The 19813-nt window shown below is 41.8% G+C and overlaps 1 protein-coding gene and 1 long non-coding RNA gene across 3 annotated transcripts in view; one reads left to right on the top strand and one right to left on the bottom strand.

Annotated features, from left to right (window-relative positions):
- olfm2a (olfactomedin 2a) overlaps positions 1-19813 on the top strand; it is a 65979-nt gene that overhangs the window by 20519 nt on the left and 25647 nt on the right. The window contains exon 1 of one of the 2 annotated variants that reach the window (XM_054758391.1): positions 3324-3728. The exons of the other annotated variant lie outside the window; for it this stretch is intronic. Within the exon in view, the coding sequence (XP_054614366.1) occupies positions 3582-3728 (147 nt within the window). The 5' untranslated portion in view covers positions 3324-3581. Of the gene's footprint in view, positions 1-3323; positions 3729-19813 lie in introns of those variants that run through there. 2 annotated transcript variants of the gene reach the window in all.
- The window catches only part of LOC129170651 (uncharacterized), a 54549-nt gene that overhangs the window by 11660 nt on the left and 23076 nt on the right, over positions 1-19813 (bottom strand). The window lies entirely within an intron of this gene.

The raw sequence follows: 19813 nt of genomic DNA, 5'->3' as shown, positions 1-19813 counted from the left end.
TTAGTTCAATTACCTGTTCTGTGGTTATCATCACATTTTTCCTCTATGCCATCACAGCCCATTTAAAAGTCTACCGTTTGAATATACCTTAAAAAAGATATTTCCTTGCACCCCAAAGAAGGATTAACTATGTAAATAAAAGAAAGAAAAGGAGAGGACTGTGTAATCTTGTTAACAACCCGGAGAGAAAATGTCAAATAAAACACACAGGCAGGTGAAAACAAACAACTTCCTTGGCAGAGGTAATTAATCTGTGAATTATCCGTCTTACTCCCAGTGCCAAAGGTTTAATTAAGTGCAATAGTGATTTTTCTTCTTTTTGGCCTACTTTTTCTGGCATCTTCTCTGAGAATGATAACTAGGGAGTCGGTATTTTAATGTTTGAGTCTCTGCTGCCTCCTAGTGGGCATATTTGAGTGTGCACTGCCTCAAAACACGACAAGACAGCATAAAAATGTGCTTAAAATGTGATTTAGCAATGAAATCCAAAGCATGCTGTACAAATGGGGTGAGTAAACCCATTGTTATGTTATGTTTTCCATACATACTTGGTCTACTTTCTGGATGCCCATATTTGTAAGCCTATGTATGTTGCTTAAGAGTCTAAAAATGACACTAAACAAGGCTGCCACATCTCTAGTGCGCCCACAAGGTGATATCTACCTGCCCCCAGGTTTTTATTTTGCACAAGCGGTACTCTCAAGTGCGAATAAATGCAAAGCAGCCCCACAGATAACAGATAGCCACCAGGGGGCACTCTTGCTGCAGTAAAGCAAGCTGGTAGAGCCTGACAGGTGAGCTGAGGAGAGATTACTTTTTTTTTTTTTGATGGTGCCTCTGTCTTGTCACATGACAGCACACTGCCAAAAGAGGCCCATATCACTCAGGAGGCGAGGGCCTTCCATCCGTTGATGACAAAAGGGAATAAGTCAGCAGACCAGGACGCCAGGAAGAGGAGATGAAGTGCCACTTTTATTTGAGCAAGCCCCTTCTTGCATCATTATACCTCATGCGAAATGACACCATCGGGCGACATCCCATCATTGGATCCTGAGTGGCACATTTAGACTGCCCTGATTCTGACTTTAGAACACGTCTCGACTGCTAAAATGGCAAACTACCTGCTACTATCTTGCTGTGCAGGTCCGTGTAGTGCAAACGTAATTGCATTTATACCGTGAAGGCCACCAAAACATCCTATCATACTACGTATGGGTTGGGGTCAAAATGCTTTAGAAGCATACATGCTTGCATACATTGTAGTACAGATATCCTCAAAGTTTTGTAATTATTAGACACATGATCAACGCTTATGGCCAGATGTGGCCATGTTTTTCAACCAATCTTGCTCAAATTTGACACACATGTGCTTGTCAGTCCCCCAAAAATATGTAACACATTTCACAGTGATTCAGCTCTACAGTGGGTGATCTGTAGAGTGAATTGAGTTGTTCCTTTCTATTGGAGGATCAAAGGCTAGAGAGTAAAATGATGAGCGAAAGACGTCATGGCATTGTCCAAAAGAAGTAATGTAAGTTTCCTGGAATTTTACATAAATACAGAAACAGCATGTAACTCACCAAAGAACTATGAAGAACATAAACGCGACACGAAGCAGTGCTGCATGTTGGCATTAGCTAAATGCCATAAATTGCTCTCTCTATCTGAAACATTCATTCATTCATTTTCCATGCCGCCTAATGCTCACTAGGGTCGCTGCGGTATGCTGGAGCCTAGGGTGAGAGGTGACTTTGGGTGAGAGGTGGGGTGCACCCTGGACTGGTTGCCAGTCAATCACAGGGCACTTACAGACAAACAATTCACACTCACATTCATACCTATGGACTATTTAGAGTCAACAATTAACCTAACAGGCATGTGGAGAACATGCCCAACGGAGATTCGACCCCAGATCTTCCAGATCTCCTGACTGTCTGGCCAACATGTTAACCACGCGGCCTGTCTGAAACAAGTTTTTATTTTTTTAAATGTAGTTTTTGTTTGTTTTGGTTCTACTATTTACATTTTTTTGTATGTTTGTATGTTTGTTTATCTGGCTATGCCTGTGATATAGTGGCAGGGAGGAGCAAACGCACAGCAAGGTCCATCCATCCATCTTCTATGCCGCTTATCCTTACGAGGGTCGCTGGGGTAGGCTGGAGCCTATCCCAGCTGACTTCGGGCGAGAGGCGGGGTACACCCTGGACTGGTCGCCAGCGCACACCAAGGTCCAAAAACACAGAAATGACCCAAAATGAGAAACACACAAACACCATATAACAAATACAAAAGAAAAGTGCAGCAAATGCCAAAAACACACATAAAACCCCAAAAATAATTGCATGAAAGAAATGTTGCAAGTTCACGGACCAAAACGGAAGTCAGTCAGGCTACCAGGGCACAAAAAAAGAAAGATATCAGTCTTTAAAGACATGAGTGGGATGCCCACAAGAAAGTTGGTGGAATAAAAAGATACATTTTGCTTTACGTCTTGTACATAAAAAGCGGTTGCTCTATAGTACTGTAAAATATGACCTCTTAAACCTTTAAAGACAGATATCCCTCAGGCCTGGCGCCCCTGGTTGCCTGGCTAAAATATGTGCCTTGGCTCAATAAAGTTTGGGAAACACTTTGTTAAAGAAAATGTGCTAAAAAAAAGTCTATATTCTTCGACGCCTTTTGCAGTGGGAACGCATAAAATAGATACCATACCTAACCGGACACAGCTACCTATACTTTTAGCCACTAGGGGGCATACAGTATGTGCCTTTCCTTGTGACTTTGATGGCATGTCTCAGCATCCTCACACAATTTCTAGTTTGCTGTGATTGCGGCATAAACGATACATTTTACATTGAGCTGCAATGTCGGCCACCACCGCTACTGAATCATTCACACCGCTCCGACTTCCACACAATCTCACTGCGCCAGCGCCACACTTTTAAAAGTGACGAATGAGAAGTCACCATGCTGAATGACAGACCACCTGCTGATGTCCCCCAACCCACCAGCCACTGACAACCTTTTAAAACATCCCGCCTGCCATCGATCCGGTAAAGACACTGGTGCACACATTACAAAGGCCGGATCAGCTTTGTTCAATGAGTCTCTCACTTTGATGTCCACACACACACACACACACACACACACACATACAGGTTGTGAGTCATAAAAAAGAAGAGAGATATGTCAGGCAGACGGGATTGGGGAAAGAGTGGAATACGAGGCGTTTGGGAGGGGAAGAGACATGAGGCAGCCAATGTGCTGCTCTGAATCTTGAGGAGGAGAGCGGTTGGTGGGTGAGGGAGGGATGCAGACCGAGCGAGGGAGGGACGTAGGGAGGCTGAAGATGTCATTCCGAGAGGGAGGATTCCTGCGTGATGCTGCTGGATGCGAGCTGCTCTCCTCTAACAGGTCTCAGCAAGGAGCGACGCCGCTGTAACAACATCAGCTGAGTCTGGTTCTAACCCGGTCAAGTGCGCCCGGAGAAGACTGGCATTGGCTGGAGCCGAGGTCCAGGGTACAGGGTGGGCTGTAGGGCCATCAGAGGAGGGGGCGCCCCACTACAGGAGGCAAACATCATGAGTGTTCCCATGTTGAAGATCGGGGCGGTGCTCAGCACTATGGCCATGGTGACCAACTGGATGTCTCAGACTTTGCCGTCTTTGGTGGGACTCAATGGGACCGCCATCTCCTCCAGAGGGGGCACCTCGGAGAGGATCGTTAGTGTGCGTATGATTTACTTTTTGTTTGGAGAAAGTGAGGAACGAGCTGGCGATGAGGACGATGCATGTGAGAGCAATGTTTGCACTAAATGATGCAGCATGATGCAGTGATTGTATGTTTTATCATCGACACTTGTGAGTGATGCTGATCCCATCTGTCAGTCAGCAGGGTGGGAGGCGAAGGCTGTTCACTTGGGGCTGTGCTTGACCACAGTGTGGCAGCGACAATGCAACTTGCCATGGATGACTTGTAGTGTTGTATTCAAGGTTACCAAAGGAGCTTGCCAAAGTGCTCCTTTGAAGTGATCATGCTTGAAGTGATGATGCTTTCTTGTGAATTGGAACTATCATTTTAAAACATTACTGAATTGAACTGACCACGAGCGAATCCGTCCATTCATCCATCAGTGCTAATCTATCTGAATCAAAATCAACTGACTGAATTGAATGGAATGAGTTCACCTGAGTTGACTGGAAGTGAATCAAATTGAATCAACCCAACTGAACTGAATTGAGTGGAATAAATTGAATTGAATTAATTAACTGAACTGTCCGGATGTAAAATACTCCAGAATTTAATGGAAGTGAACTGTAACTGAATCAAAATGGGCAAGGCGGAACCGGACCAAATCTGAAAAATTGAATGGACTGAGCCAAACCTAACTGAATTGAAAAAAAAAATGGAATGGAATTGAACTGAACCAAACTGAATTGACTGATACTGCTTTAAGCTGGACTTTGAACGGAATGGAAATGAGTCGTATCAAATAAATCAGACTGATCAAACCAAACGAAACTTGACTGAATTGAATATAAAATGGAATTGAACCAAACAGAACTGGTCTAAACAAGAAGTGAATCAAATGAATGGAACATAAGCAAGTCAAATTAGATAAACTGAACAGCTCCAACCAAACATAACAAATTGAATTAAAAATGGAATGGAATGGAACTCAACCAAACTGAACTGCCTGAGACTGCTTTAAAGTTGGACTATGAACATAATGGAAATGATTCGCATTAAATAAATTGGTCAGATCGAACCAAGGCAAACTTGACTTAATTGAATGTAAATGGAATTGAATATCACTGTTTCGCTGTATTATAATTAAGTGGTTGTTGGTTGTTGTTCAGTGGAGAGTAAACGTAAACGGAGATTTTATACCACTTATCCTCCACTCCTGTCTCCTTCTGAATCACATCTGCACATTTGGTGACCCTCGACTAAGTAATATGTCGACCGACAATGGCGACAACAACGCGGTTGTTCCGCCGCCGCTCAACGCTAACGAGGCAGCTAACGCCGGTGCTATCAAGGCCCGATTTTCGGCAACTGCGAGGAATAACTCTACTTTCTCTCATACCGCATACGGTATGATGGACTATTTTAGTGATTTGAAACTGTTTTTTGAAACTTTTTCATACCTCGGTATAATTTGAAACCAGTATCTGGCCCATGCCTCAACAGAACTGAACTTAACTAAATGGGAATCAAATCAAGTCAAATAGAATGTAGCAGAACCGAAACAAATCCCATGAATTGAACAGACTGAACCAAACCTAACTGAATTGAACGGAACAGAAGTAACCAGAACACAACACAATAAGTTGAACCAATCAAACAGAAATGAACTAACCAAGAAGTGAATTGAGTCAAATGACGTGGATTAAACTGAACCGAGCCCGTGTTTTACTTTAGCAGGTTAGCGGTGTCTTCCGTTTCATCCAACAAAAACACACAAATGTGAAACCTTGCATATGTCAAAGTGTCTTAGAATGATTAATCAACATCCTTTAAGTTGGGAATTCATTTGCAAGTTTCCTGATGCTGCTGTGATGAACGACTCTGCTGCTTTTTACCCGAACAGTTTTTGTTTTTTTAATGGCGTCTTGCCCGTGACTGCAAATGCAGCGTTCTGTTCTAATGATGGAAGGAAATTGAACGTCCCGAGAGATGTGAAGCCATCTGGATATGAAGTGATGTACGACTACTCGTGTCTATTTGTGTTTAACTATGTATGTTTGTCTTAAGGGGGTGGAAGGTCCATCTGTTTCAAGAAGACGTTCATAATTCATCATGTTTTAGTCCAAAACAGCAATGAGCAGCCATGCTTGGAGGTTTAAGTATTTAGGCCCAAAAAATATTCCCCTTTAACTTTGTACAATGTGAACACGTCTCAGTAGGCCGTTTTCAGTCAGTGTAAAAAGGTGGTGAGAGTGTGAGAAGAGTCTGAATGATTTGCAGCGCTAAACCCCCGGAAATCCTGCCCAACATCCGCGTTTCCCTTTGGGGTGCACAGCCCCGCTTAATCCATCCATTTCACTTATCAGGCTCACAGTCGAGATGAAAAATGTTCTTCCCGACAAAATTCTCTGGGACTCACGGCTGCAAGTCTTGTATTTTGCATTTCAAAGAGCAAGACGGCATAAAAATATACATGGTTATTATTATGATGTGAGCTTTTATTTCAGCGATTGTGCCTTTCATCAAAGTTTGATCAAAAACCCCAGCATCTGCTTTGAGGCTGTGTTCATACTTGTCATGCTTGGTTTGGTTGAAAGGAACTCTGGTGCGCTTGCTCTGCTTGTACGCCATCATCCAAACCCTTGTGTGCAACAAACGAGTTAACGGTTCACTTGAACTGAAAGGTGAACTCATGATTTGCATAATGCTTTCCCAAACGGTACACATTTCAAGCAACGAAAAGGAAGTGTACATCCTCCACATGCTTGTGTCGTGTGCCTAAAAGCAGAGGTCTAAGCGGACGAAAACAGTGCAGCCCAGCCTTTGGCTAGTGGGAGTCATGGCTAGTGATAGTGCCAAGGAGAAGCCAGGTAAGGTCTCCTGTTTTTGAACACTTCAGCTCCTGGTGATACAGTACCAACTAGTTTATTGTGGTTAATTGGTTCCAGACCTGGCCGTGATAAGTGAATTTCCACAAAGTAGGAATCCTTATTTATAAATGGACTATTTTCATAGTTAGAGCATAGAAAACCTATTTAGGACCTTCTAAATATGCTTTGTAACGCATCGTATTACCCAATATAGTGGACATAATAAGAGTAAATAAGCCATTTAAGACATAAATACGACACATGCTCGTGTGTGTTGCAATAAATGTGTTCTGTAGGGAGGCTGAATAGTGGGTGGACAGGAAGTGATGTCGGTGGTTCAGAGTTAAGATTTAGCTTGGTGCGGGTTACTGCAGCAACAGTAGCCCATGTTTTAATTAGGGATTTTTATTAGGTATTATTGTGCCATTTCTGAGATAATTCAAACCTGCAATAAAAGCCTATTGTTCCGGCGATCAAGTCTGGCATTTGTATCTCACAAATACGTTGCTTCAATATGCATATTTTTTACTAATAGGCCATACTCACAAACAGCACAATTTATACATTAATATATTTTTGAAAAACCATGATTTTCTAACCAATTCTCACCATGAAGTGGCAACCTGACAAATACCAGTTGATAAGACGAAAACAGTGTGCCACCATTGTCCAGAAGAGATCGAAAACGAGGATACCGCCTGGAGGAACTTTGAATTCCTAAAAATAAAATAGGAATTCACAAACTGTTACTGTTGCACTTGCAGAAAGGGCCCCACAGCTTGTTTTTTAATGGCCCACAGCTGATTCTAAAAATGAAATTTGTTAGTAAGTAGATATTTTAATCGCTTTTTCACCCATTTGGTTTGTCAGCAACAACACGTGTGTAACACCGAATTACACAGGATTGGTTTTAGCATCTTTAATGCACGAAATGTAATCTGCAATTTTTCTGTATGCTTTATCTATATTTGTATTTTTTATTTGAAAATGGTATTTAAGTGTGAATGGTTGTTTGTCTATATGTGCCCTGCGATTGGATGGCGACCAGTCCAGAGTGTACCCCGCCTGTCGCCCGAAGTCAGCTGGGATAGGCTCCAGCATGCCCCCGCGACCCTAATGAGGAAGAAGCGGTATAGAAAATGGATGGGATTATAATATGTCCCCAAAGCTGCCCAATCAATTCCTTACTTTATGCACATGTTCTTTACTGTGCAGTCTTTGGTCCCATGACAAAACTAGTGCAAACGCTAAGTGAAGCACACCTAAGTACGCACCACCTTTTTTACTTTTTGGTCAAGTGTGAACGCTGCCTGAGATATTGTTTGAGATATTCACCACCCATAAAGAATAAACGCCTCATCAAGTCCCATCACGATTAACAAGACATTTCCTCGCCCCGGCCGGGCCCATCATGACTCACCGTGTTTGGTGCTCTTATCAGAGGCAATCTAGCAACGCTTATGTGACACTCCAGTGCTAGCACGCCGCCGGCTACAGTGTGGCTGCTGCCTGCCCTTTAGCGCCCCGTGTAAGGCCATGTCCTACATTCAGCGAAAAGTTCAACAAACGTCTGCTTCATTTGCTTTTTCCCTTCAGAGAAGACAGATGAAGGCGGGTTCACGTCGGCCCGTACACGACGCCGGTGAACGCAACACCGCCTGGATGCTTGCGCACATCTGGATAGTGAAAAAGCGTGTTTCTTAATGAGTGCCAGAGACCCTGAAAGCTGACACGGAAACTTGGAGGCTAGCAGGATGTACCAGTGACTTACTTTTTGCTTTTTATGACGACAAATGCCTTATAACCCGTAAGAGATACAAGGGATATTTTGTGCCACCTTTTTTTCAAACCATTTTGGTTATACTGGATGAATTTGCCAGAGGATATTCATCTTTAAAAATGTCAACTGTCATTTGTGTTCCTTAAATTAGCCTAAAATGACAAAGCTACAAAACATTTGTTCCTCATGACAAAAAAGTGCAATTTTTGGGCCCACTTAGCATAAACTAAGGCAATCATTTCTGTTACTGTACAGTTTCAATTTGGGCTTCAGTGGAGCCCTGCTACTCACAGAAGTTATGCTCCAGGACCCCCGGCCCGTGGCGAAAACCTTGAATAACGCACACCACCATAAAAAGCTCTAAAAACGCCTATTTTTCATACACTAAACCCTATTAAACACATTTTAAATTAAGTTTTTCACATAAAGGCACAATTACATACATACAGTACACTCGTACTAACAAAATGTGCAGTTCCACAACATCATGTCTTGTCAAAGCATCTTCCTGCTGGAAAATGTTGAGTGAATTGACTTGCATTAGGCATGGGCCGGTATGAGATTCTGACACTACGATATTATGGTTAGACGGTTAGACGGTTTCACGATATTATAATTACAGCTCTAAAATGTGTTACTTTGAAATGTCTTTATTGAAACAGTCATTTTTAAACCATATAATGTAACACAATTAAAGTGTATATAATATGTATAGAAATTAATAACCAAAAATTATTTCTAAATAAATAATACATAAATAAAATGCAGTTCTCAATGAAGTCTGCTGTGGCTAATCCTGTAACTCAAATCACAACACAATATACAGTATATGTTCTTACTAAAAATAATTTAAAAAAAAAAACAAAAACCAAAATGCAAATAAATGCAATCAAGTGATGCAAGAAGGTCACAAAATATAAATATTTTTTTAACTCGTACGTCATTTTTTACATAGTGGCAGATCACACTTTTCCACAAACTTCCACGTGATTGTTGTTAGCAACTGAGACGTTAAGTGGTTGTTACTTGTTGTTCAGTGGAGAGCAAGCGCTTTACACCACTTATCCTCCACTCCTGTCTGCTTCTCATGGTGACCCTCGACGTGAGTAATATGGCCACCCACAACGGCGACAACAGCACGGCTATACGAGCGCCGCTCAATGCTAACGAGGCGGCTAACAACGCCTGTGCTATCTATGCCCAGCATTTGGCAACACAGCACACGGCTGCGGTTTCAACACATCAACACAATATCGACTGCGAGGAATAACGCAGGACATGACAGCGTATTCCCACATAGTAGTTGCACTGGACCTCCACATTCTCTCATATCATAGAAACGGTGTGACGCAACATTTTTGTGGTTTTGACTTGTTCATACCGTGGTGTACCTTGAAACCAGTAACCGGCCCATGCCTACTTGTGAGACAGCACCATCTCCTGGATTCATAACTGCAGATAGCGCCATCAAACCACTTTTTGTTGAAGTTACCATAAAAAATAAAATAAGCAACAAATAGGCAGGCATCTACTGTACTGGCATTAGAAGATATGTTTTTAGAACCGTCCACCAGATGGCGCTCCTTTGTCCTATTTGAAGCATGCAGCAAAATGTCTCACCATTCACCAAGGACTGCATTTTTTGTTTAAATCCAATTTTTTATGTGGTCATTCACATTACCGGACAAATGCCACTTCTTAATGTGAACGCAAAGCGTCTGGAAAGTGACGTGCATGCGCAAAAGCACGACATCACTCGCATTTCCGTGTGTTTACGGAAGTAGAGATTGCGGCAGTGTGTGCTCGAGTGATGTGCGACACCATTGATTTCATTTACAATCCGATACTGGGTAAAAATTTAGGCTGGTACCGGCGATACGGATCCGACACTATGTGCAAATTCACCTAATGTGTAAATTTTAAAATGTAGTGTACAGTATTTAAAAAAAAATAACAAACAATAAAAGATATCACAGTAATTTATCACAGTAGTGGTGTGATTTACAATATAGCCAAGCTAATATACAACATCAGGACACGATCATATAGCTGACGTATCAAAAGTATCACTATTTTGATTTCAGAATCGACATTAGAACATGCAGGAGCTGGTATTGAAGTGTCAATATTTCAGTATCGATCCGCACGTTGCTACCGTGCTCTCCTAAACGTGTTTGTGGCAATTTCAAGGATTTTGTGCAACCGGAGTCAATATTTTCTCGAAAAAATGGTTCCGTGTAGGAGATTAAGAAGAAAGACGGCAAGAGACGAGCTGCGACAGCGCCACGACAGTGTCAAACAGCTTCTTTTTTTTTTTGCCGGCCACAATATGGTACTTAAGGATGGTGCTACGTCGAGGAGGCGAGATTGCCAGGTTGGTGTAAACCAGGGGACTCCAGCCTTACTAATTTTTGTAACATCTCCGCTTAAATAATGCAGTCATTGTCATTATGGTATTTTGTGGCCATTTGTCATTAAATAAAAGAAACTGTTATAAAACTACTAAGAGTTTAAGTAAATACTCTTTGACCCTTAGATGAACTACTCAAAATCAGCTTACAAGCCCCAGGTCGGAGACCCCTGGCGTAAACTGTTGGAATCCACTCAGCAGTTCATCTGAGGCTAATACAGTTGATCATGCATCATTGCTGGGGAGCGCAAGTCGCAGATCAGGCAACAAAAAAAAACTATGCTACACAAGATAATTCCCTCTTTACTTCATTAGCCAAAAACTTTACCTTATTCATCTGTTTTATTCAAACAAATGAAGTCGTTAGCTGCGCAACAGCACATACAGTATGTGTACAAGGATATTGGTCAGCAACCATCTTTTATTCCACCACTTGGTATTACTGTACATCGCTTGTACGGGCAAAGCCCAATTGTGCATTGGACTTTTTTTTTTTAATTACTGATACACAGTCAATCACAGAGGAATACAACAAAAAACTTCTTGCACAAAGATGAAGGCGTTATCAAAACATATTGTGCAACAACACATGTGGACATCGGACAGTATCCATATTTTATTCCACAAAGACAGAACTTGTTTTGATTAGTTGCAATGGCCAATTTAAAACCTTATTTTATTACTAATACAGAGTCACTGCTCCACTCTTATGACAAGATGGATGTAATTTTAACTCCCTTTTATGGACTTCAATCCCGTCACGGGTTTGATTGAACGTCTGTAAATCCACTTGAGGGCTGTAAGTTACCGCAAAAAATATAAAATGAAATCCGCCGCAGTGTTTAATCAAATGATCTATGGCCCGGAATCAATCTACACAATTTGCTTCATCGGGCTTCGAAGCGGCTGTCATAAAGTTTTATGGTCCTTGACGGACAGCGGCCTGGTGATCCCTATCGCATTTTGATGGTGAAAATATTGGGATTTATTTTTCAGGTCACTCAGATTTTTCATTGGAAGCATCAAAACACACACACACTCACACACACACACACACACACACAGGTCTGTAAGCATTCAAATGTGCTCACACACAGATACAGCCGATGTGACTACTTTAAGATTTAGTAACAAAAAGAACAGTTTCACTCTAGATTTGTTTATTTATGGACGTAAAGCACATCTCATCCCTTTTCTCCCAATTTACATAGTTGTCATAGCTAATTGCCATCCTGCCTAAACACCTCAAAGAAGGATTTACTGATGCAAAGTGTACCGTGGTGAGTGAAACTGGATTTAGTGGGGAGAAAAAGGTGGCGATGAGTGACTGGCAAGCATGAAACAGATGGACTTGTGTTTGAGAACACACCAACTGCTCATTTCAAGATGTTATGTGTCTGTGTACATGTTTGTATTCAAATTCATTTTTTAAATCAGGCTCGCGTAGGAGAGCAGTGTTATCACAGGCGATCTGCATCAAAGAGCTTTACCTTTTTGATCAAAATTGCTGGCACGTGCAACTTTCTTTAGCCCAATGTCGTGTTATTGAGCAGTCACACTGGAAAAAAAGAACAGTGAGTCAGATACACATATGTTTGTATGTTTGGGCGCTCAATTTCGTGAACTGATAAAGCACAATAAAGGGAAAATTGATTTGTTTGTTATGTGCACTACTAAACGAAAACCGAGGCATTTTGCAGAAAGTTTTCGACAAAAATTGAATCATACAAAAAATGGATGTTTGACTGTATTTACAGGTAATAGTCACGCATTGAATTGTACAGTATGATTCTGAAATGCAGTAGATGGGTAGATGGATGCTTTATTGGCCCCGTGCTGCTGTGTAACAGCGCACACAGCCTGCCTTCACTGAGTTCTGTGTAAAAGGCAAAGACCGACGCTTCAGTTTATAGCGCTGATGCTGCAATTTTGCGGGATGTCTGTGTAATAAGGCTAAACACCACAAGGTAGCACCTCTGTTAGGTCCAAAATCAAGGACTTTTGATCACACAAATATTCTAATGAATGAATAGATCAAAAATGCCCACAGACACACAAAATTTAGTGGCGATATTTCCTTTCATCTCCACCTCGTGTTGGAGTATTGACTATGTGTCCCAATGCCTGTTCTCCAAGAGCCAGACAAAACAGCAGGACCACAGGGAGGTGATCCAGTTTCTTTCAACAAGAAGTGTATTTAGGTTAGTTTATGTTCGTTTACTGTGCGAGAGAAAGATGGCACCTGGTTGCCCGTGCATCAGTAGGATGTCCTGATTCTATCCAGACATACAAAACCCAGCTTGACGCATTCCCAAAATGCCTCCCCCTCTCCCTTTCTTATTCCTCTTGCAAGATCAGCTGACTGGTGTGTTGTCGCGGTCCACACGCTCTGCTGGCACCGCCCGTCGCTTATGAAAGTTCTAATAGACTTCCCGTCATGCTCATAAAAGTAGGGAGCAGCGGATTTATGATCTCATTTAGCCGAGCCTGTACGGCAGCCAGCTCCGGAGGCGCTCTAATGAAACACGGGAGGATGTCCATCCTCTCAACAGCAATACCGCCAGCGCCGGCGCCTAATTGGATAATCCCACTGAACTTTGTTAATCATTAGCGGCCTCATGGCTTCATCGTTGCTGTTGTTGATGAGTAGACGTAGTAGACGTCGATTAGCTGGTTGCCGTAATGCTTGCTGCTAAACAATACGGTTTATCAGCTTCATATATCTTAATGACGCTTGAATGACCAAAAATGTGATGGGCTGGCGTGATGCGTACAAACCCTGTTTCGCGGAACTGCTTGCTCACCTTCTGATTTCGCTACTGCGGTACTGTCTGCCGTCAATAAAAGACATAATGTTCCTGTCTTTCACCACACTAACGAGGTGGCTTGTTTCCCCCTCGCTATACGTTTGTTTATATTGAGTGCAGGCCCAGTTCAGGCCGAACTTCATGTTTTTTCTGCCAGGCACCTTGCAGGGCAGCAAAAGGTCCTCCTTAGGGCCAATGGCACATTCGAGCTATCCAGGCAGCTGCTGTTGAAATGCACATATATGTTTATGTCTGTATAAGTTGGTGATAAAAGACACTTTATCAGACATTATATTAATGTTACATTAAAAAAAAGGATCTTGGGCTCAAAAAAGTTGTTGACCACTGCTTTACGCTGTCACTGGCTCGTCTAAATGTCACTCGTAGTCGACTACTTTACCGGAAGACACGTTTTTCGGACTTTACAGTGAGTACGTTTACATGCAGTCAAATAACCCTGTCATAACCGGAATATTAGCAACAACCCGGCCATGTCAACATCAATAACCCTTTTGAAACCCAGGGTTTTTAAAAACACGAATATTACCTTTGGGTTACTCCTTTTCTAACCCCAAAATCGGGCCATGTGTACGCCTATCGGGATATCCCGATCAAAAGGAACATTAATTTGTGTTCTGCGAATTGTTCTATTGGAAAGGAATCTTGTGTCTTTGGCAGGAACTACTTGTAAATATGACGATACGCAAAACCCCAAACTTTTGGAGTTGATCGACCGAACAAATCCCAAAGATCGAGTGGCCTCTTGCCTCCAGCCTCCTTCACATGCTCAGATTCAAAAGCCTTGGACATCTAAGATAGCTTTAGCCTCTCATTTTAGATGACCCCTTCCCTCACATATGCACATATACTGTACAAGTAGCAGCATCTTTTCACTATTCTCAAAGAACTTGTCTTCTCTCTTGTCTGTTTTAAAGCCAGCAGAAAACTTTCCCTTGACAAATATGATTGCCATTTAGACCAGCCAATGACAGTGTCAAGCCAGAGACCATAAAATCGGAAATCGTGGCGTTATGAGCCACTGTAACAGGTTGAATATGGTTGGCATTTAGACCAGCCAATGACTGCATCAAGGCAGAGGCCGTACAAGAAGGTGGGGCCTACAGTAGGTGTTATGAGCTACTTTAACAGGTAAACGAGTTGACTGTGACTGACATTTATCCCAGCCAATTACAGCATGAAGTCTCAGACCGGGCAAGAATGCGGGACCAAGGTGCTACAAGCTACTGTAACAGATAAAATTGTTGGACTGTGACTGACATTTGACATACTGTAAATGGGTGAACTAGCTTGGTAATCCTTGGTGATATGAGCAATGATCGACACGTAGACCAGCCAATTACTGGTAATATTTGCAGGCACAGTACAGTAAAGCATACTGACATATCCTTGCTAGTTGCTGTGAGGTAAACTTGTTGACTGATTGACAATTCCAAAAAAGAACATGTCTGCGGAGAAGAGAACGTCTGGCTATGCTAATAGTAGCTTATAGCAACCAGTTTGCTGCATTGACAAGTAGACCGGCCAATGACAGCATTGAGTCTTAACAGTTAGAGATGATCTACTGTATGCTATCTGGGTGTTATGAGCGACTGTAACGTGGTGTCGCAGGATATCCTTGTTGGAGGGATTGACATGTAGACTGGCCAATGAGTCTCTACAGTAAGAGACAATGGATGTGTGATGTGAGTGCTGTGTACTACTATAAGAGGTAAACGAATGTGCAGGAAACCTTGCTGTTGCAGGTAATAATTGACATGCAAACTGACCAATGACCAATGAGTCTCTACAGTGTCTTTACAACAAATGTGTGCTCACACATACTTTCTGGGTGTTATGTAAGACATAAACTGGTATGATGGGAAATCCTTTGTGCTGTTAGTAAGGACTGACATGTACACCGCCCAATGACTGTGTTATGTAGCGCGTTTTCTGCGGGTGAATGACTATATCACCGCCTTTGCTAATTGGCATGCCCACCCCTGGAGCAGAGCGTTTATGTACCACACAGGAAACAAGAAACAAATTGATATTTGCGCCATTACCACAAATTGATATTCACTAAGCGATAAGCGCCACTGATCCCCCTCCGAGTCGCCATCGTGAACCACCGCCAGTGATAAAGTCCGCCGGCCAAATTAGCCGATAAAAATAAAAATGGCCTAGTAAAAGTCATGTTGCAAGCACACTTTTTTCTCACCCAAAAACTTAGTTTATTGGTTGGAGAGGAAACGCTTGTTTTTTGCTCGGGCAAACAAAAAATGGCCACCAAAGTGATTTAATGCTTTCTAGATTCTGCTTGTCTTCTTCATACCTCCCCTCATTCCTCTCATCATGACTGTGACAGCTTCATATCTGCCACTTGCGTATTCTATCTTTTCTTGCACATCTTCTGGAGATGCTGCATTTCTGGGGCAGTCAATGCTTTCCTCTCCCTTTAAACGACCATCATGTGTCCATGAGGGGAAGATTTCATACCGAGCTTATGGCATAAAAATGACAGCACACCACTTGGACCTGTCTACATCATACATACACTACTTGGAATTTGCATTTGCATGCATGTTATGATCAATGAAAAATGGGCTGCAGGCTACAAATGGCACATGGGCCACGCTTTGGACACCCCTAGCTTTAAATGAACCCATTCTTTTGCAGATAGACATCACATTATGATGCGAATCCTCCTTGCCTGCGGTTCTCCCTCTGAATGGGCAAGTTCGAGCAGAATGGAAATTGGAACGCACTCAAATACGCTCTTAATTTCAGCCCGGCGTTTATGAAATATTAATAAAGAAGGAGAGAAGTGTTGCTGAGAAGCTGGAGGAAGCGTAGTGTGAGTTAGAAAATTAAGTTAGGGCCACGGTGGAGCGGACGGGCCTCAAGTATTCCCCGCATGAACTTTGAATTTATGGAATATTGTTGCACAGAATATATAATGAGATGCTGGAAAAAAAACACCTTATCATGAAATAGATTGTGCCTCAAAGTGTGTGTAGGCAGGCAACATGTATAGATACAAATATAATGAGGGCATTGCATGCTCGCACAGTTAAGTACATGCTATCTCCACCTGCTAAACTGCAAGACTCCAGCATCAGTGTCATCCATACACTAAGAGTACGCCCACGGATTTGCAGGAATGCATTATAGCTGCACTGCTTTCCAAACAAATGCTCATGGGGGAGTTTGTCGCATATAAAAATGCATGCATTATTAAGCAGGCTGCTGTGAGGGTCTGTGTAAATATACATACAGTACACACATGCTCGCAGGAATACACACTGCATGCCGCAGTACAACAATAAAATCAGACATTAGAGCATTTCTTTCACGTGCACACAAGAACTCTATAAACCAGCTGTAAATTCTATATAATCAAAATGAAGAGTCTTTAGGGGGAGTTATATCATGATGTACGTGCAAAAATGGGGAAAATCGCAAAAGTCACGCACATTTCCCGCACGGATTTTCAAACTTGCAGACAGCACGCAAAGCCCGTAGCAAATCATTTACTGTGTGCACGCAGGAAAACAGCCGGGTCACAAGAGCAAGGCAGAGGAGGAGTGCGTGTGTCGCAAGTTTTAAAGTACATTGTGTACATTGCCCGGCCACGGCAGCGGCTCCTCCCGTGGCGGGCGACTCCTCCAGCTACACACTCTGGTTCTCCCGACCTCCGTGGACGCACGCATAGCGTATCCCACGTTAATGCGCCTTGCCCGGCCACGACCATGGGCTTCACGAGCCTCGTACGATGCCCACACACGGTAGGTCCCCAGTGAGTCAAACATACGACAGCCTTACATGAAGCGCACCTAGCATGCACAAGTCGCATGCCGCACTCACAATCTAAAATCTACCAGCGGAGGGCGAGCGGTGAGCACGTGGGTGTCACAAATCACTTGCTCCCTAAGTACGACACACTTGCAACCCCTCTGATACTCTACTTCCTCTACGTGCTGGCCACAGCCAGCAAATTACCCAAAAATTGCAGCGCCCGTGCATAAGACGTACGTCGGGATTTACCTGCGGCTTAAACAACCAACAAGCGACGGAAATGTCCACTTTAAAATGCTAACTGTGCACTTACAGAATCAGCAATGCACTGCAAAAGAACAAGAACAAGAAAATAAAAGAACCAAATGCAGAGTTGGAAAATCAATGCCCACAGACACGCATTGTCATTCTGATTCTTAATCCCAAAATGTTACAGTAATGAAATTCAGTGTGGAAGGATCCTGGTGGGTCAGTCAGCCATTTTCCCACCAAAAACACCTTCGCTCCTCAGGCCACACCCACTAACTTCCTGTCTATCAAAAAACAAAACAGGAAGCAAAAAATTTGAATCCTGAAAAATTATTTATCATATTATTATTATTATTATTTATCATATTTGTTATCATAGTTTATATTTTATTATAAGATTAATTATATTATATATATATAAAAGTAAAACCATTTTAGATATTTTTATATATATATTATTATATATTATTTATATATTAAACCTTATTTTCTATTACTTTTATTGGTCCTTTTAGTCATTCAAGTTTTATTCAACAAATTAGTTTTCTCCAACATACTTTTGCACTTCATTTATTTATTTTACATTTTATTCTATTTAATTGTATTTTCAAAATCTCGGTTATACTTTGTTATTTTACTTTACTTTATAACTTCTTCAATCTTTCATTCATTCACATTTTATTCGACAAATTATATTTCCCAAATCCGCTTAAGACATTTTTGGACATTATTTAAAGAATTTATTGTATTTATATTCCATTTAATTTTAATTTAATTTCCCATTATTTCATTTTTGTATTCAATTTGTTTGTTCATTTTATTCAACAAATGACTTTTCTATGAACACGTTTTTTTTATTTATTTACATATTTTACTTGATTTGATTTGATTATGTACTCATTCTTGTTAATTTTATTCTACAAATGACTTTTCTCTAAACCTCTTCACACATTTTCCCACCTTATTAATTCATTCATCGTTCATTCATGATAACGAACACTTCCATGGTTGTGTTGAGGGGTCAGGAAATGAATATATATTTTTTGCAAAGTTTTCCAAAAACGTCTTTGGCGTACTTTAATACCAAAATAGATGAAATATGAAAATAATGGCATATACTGTAATTATTAGGGGGTGTTATCACTGATAGAACTGCAATATTCAATACTATAACGGCCACAAAGCTATCACCACAGTTCATTTTATCATAATAAAAAGTAGAAATGAACTCGACAGCGGCAGAGGAAATGAAGACATGGTTGGTGTGTGTGTGTGTGTGTGTGTGTGTGTGTGTGTGTGTGTGCGTCTGTGTGTGTGTGTGTGTGGTTGCTGCTTTACACTCCAAACACACAGCCTTTTTTGTTGGCCAAAAAACATTTCCACGTGATCCGTGGACCAGAGGACGACATTGCAGCGTCGCTCAGAGGGAAACGAGGCGATTTTATTTGCTGCCTTCTGCCTGCACTTATGTTGATGGCTCTTTAATTTCATCTCCGAAATGGATGATCCTTCTCTCATTACAATTTGGCCTTGTATGCTGAAGGATGTGAATGAAAGGATCCACAAGCTCATATATGTATGCGTGTGTATGTGTGTGTGTGTGTGTGTGTGTGTGTGTGTTTGTGTTTGCAAGCACTCAGCACTACTTCTGATTGGATTAGTCCAAGAGACACATCCATCCTTTCAGCCCGGCCTCCTTCCTCCCTTCCTCCTCCCCACCCTGCTGGTAACAGGCTGCATTATTGATCCACGGACAGCTCCATTTCCTCCCCGCGTCCAAACTTATCGAAGCTTCTGTTTTTCACACAGCCTGACTCCGCTGCTCTTCTACGTTGATACCGTTGCTTCTTCATCTTCATTGAAGCTCTCCATCTCCTCCTGTTTTTTTTTCATGATGCTGTGTTTTTTTTCCCCCACCATTTGAATAACCACTGGAAAAGTACAGTACAGTACAGTACAGTACTCTCTCCTATGTGGGTCCGTTTAGTCCAATGGGTTTATGGGCTCTGATCTATTTTGCCTTTTCTATTTTTCCCATTTTTATTTTGCCAACATGGCTGAATTACATGTTCTGTCGTTTTTTCTCACAAAAAGAATAGATTTTTTCCCAGATACTTAAGTATATTATGTGTGCAAATGAATCACAACTTTTTTGCACCATCTTGTGGGGCACTGACCAACTTGCCCACCGTAGCAACTGCAACATATCCTA

Source organism: Dunckerocampus dactyliophorus, chromosome 18 (genome assembly GCF_027744805.1).
Source record: "Dunckerocampus dactyliophorus isolate RoL2022-P2 chromosome 18, RoL_Ddac_1.1, whole genome shotgun sequence".
NCBI classification, from domain to species: domain Eukaryota; kingdom Metazoa; phylum Chordata; class Actinopteri; order Syngnathiformes; family Syngnathidae; genus Dunckerocampus; species Dunckerocampus dactyliophorus.
The sequence above is the reverse complement of the archived record's forward strand: the minus strand, read 5'-3'. Positions and strand labels throughout refer to the sequence as shown.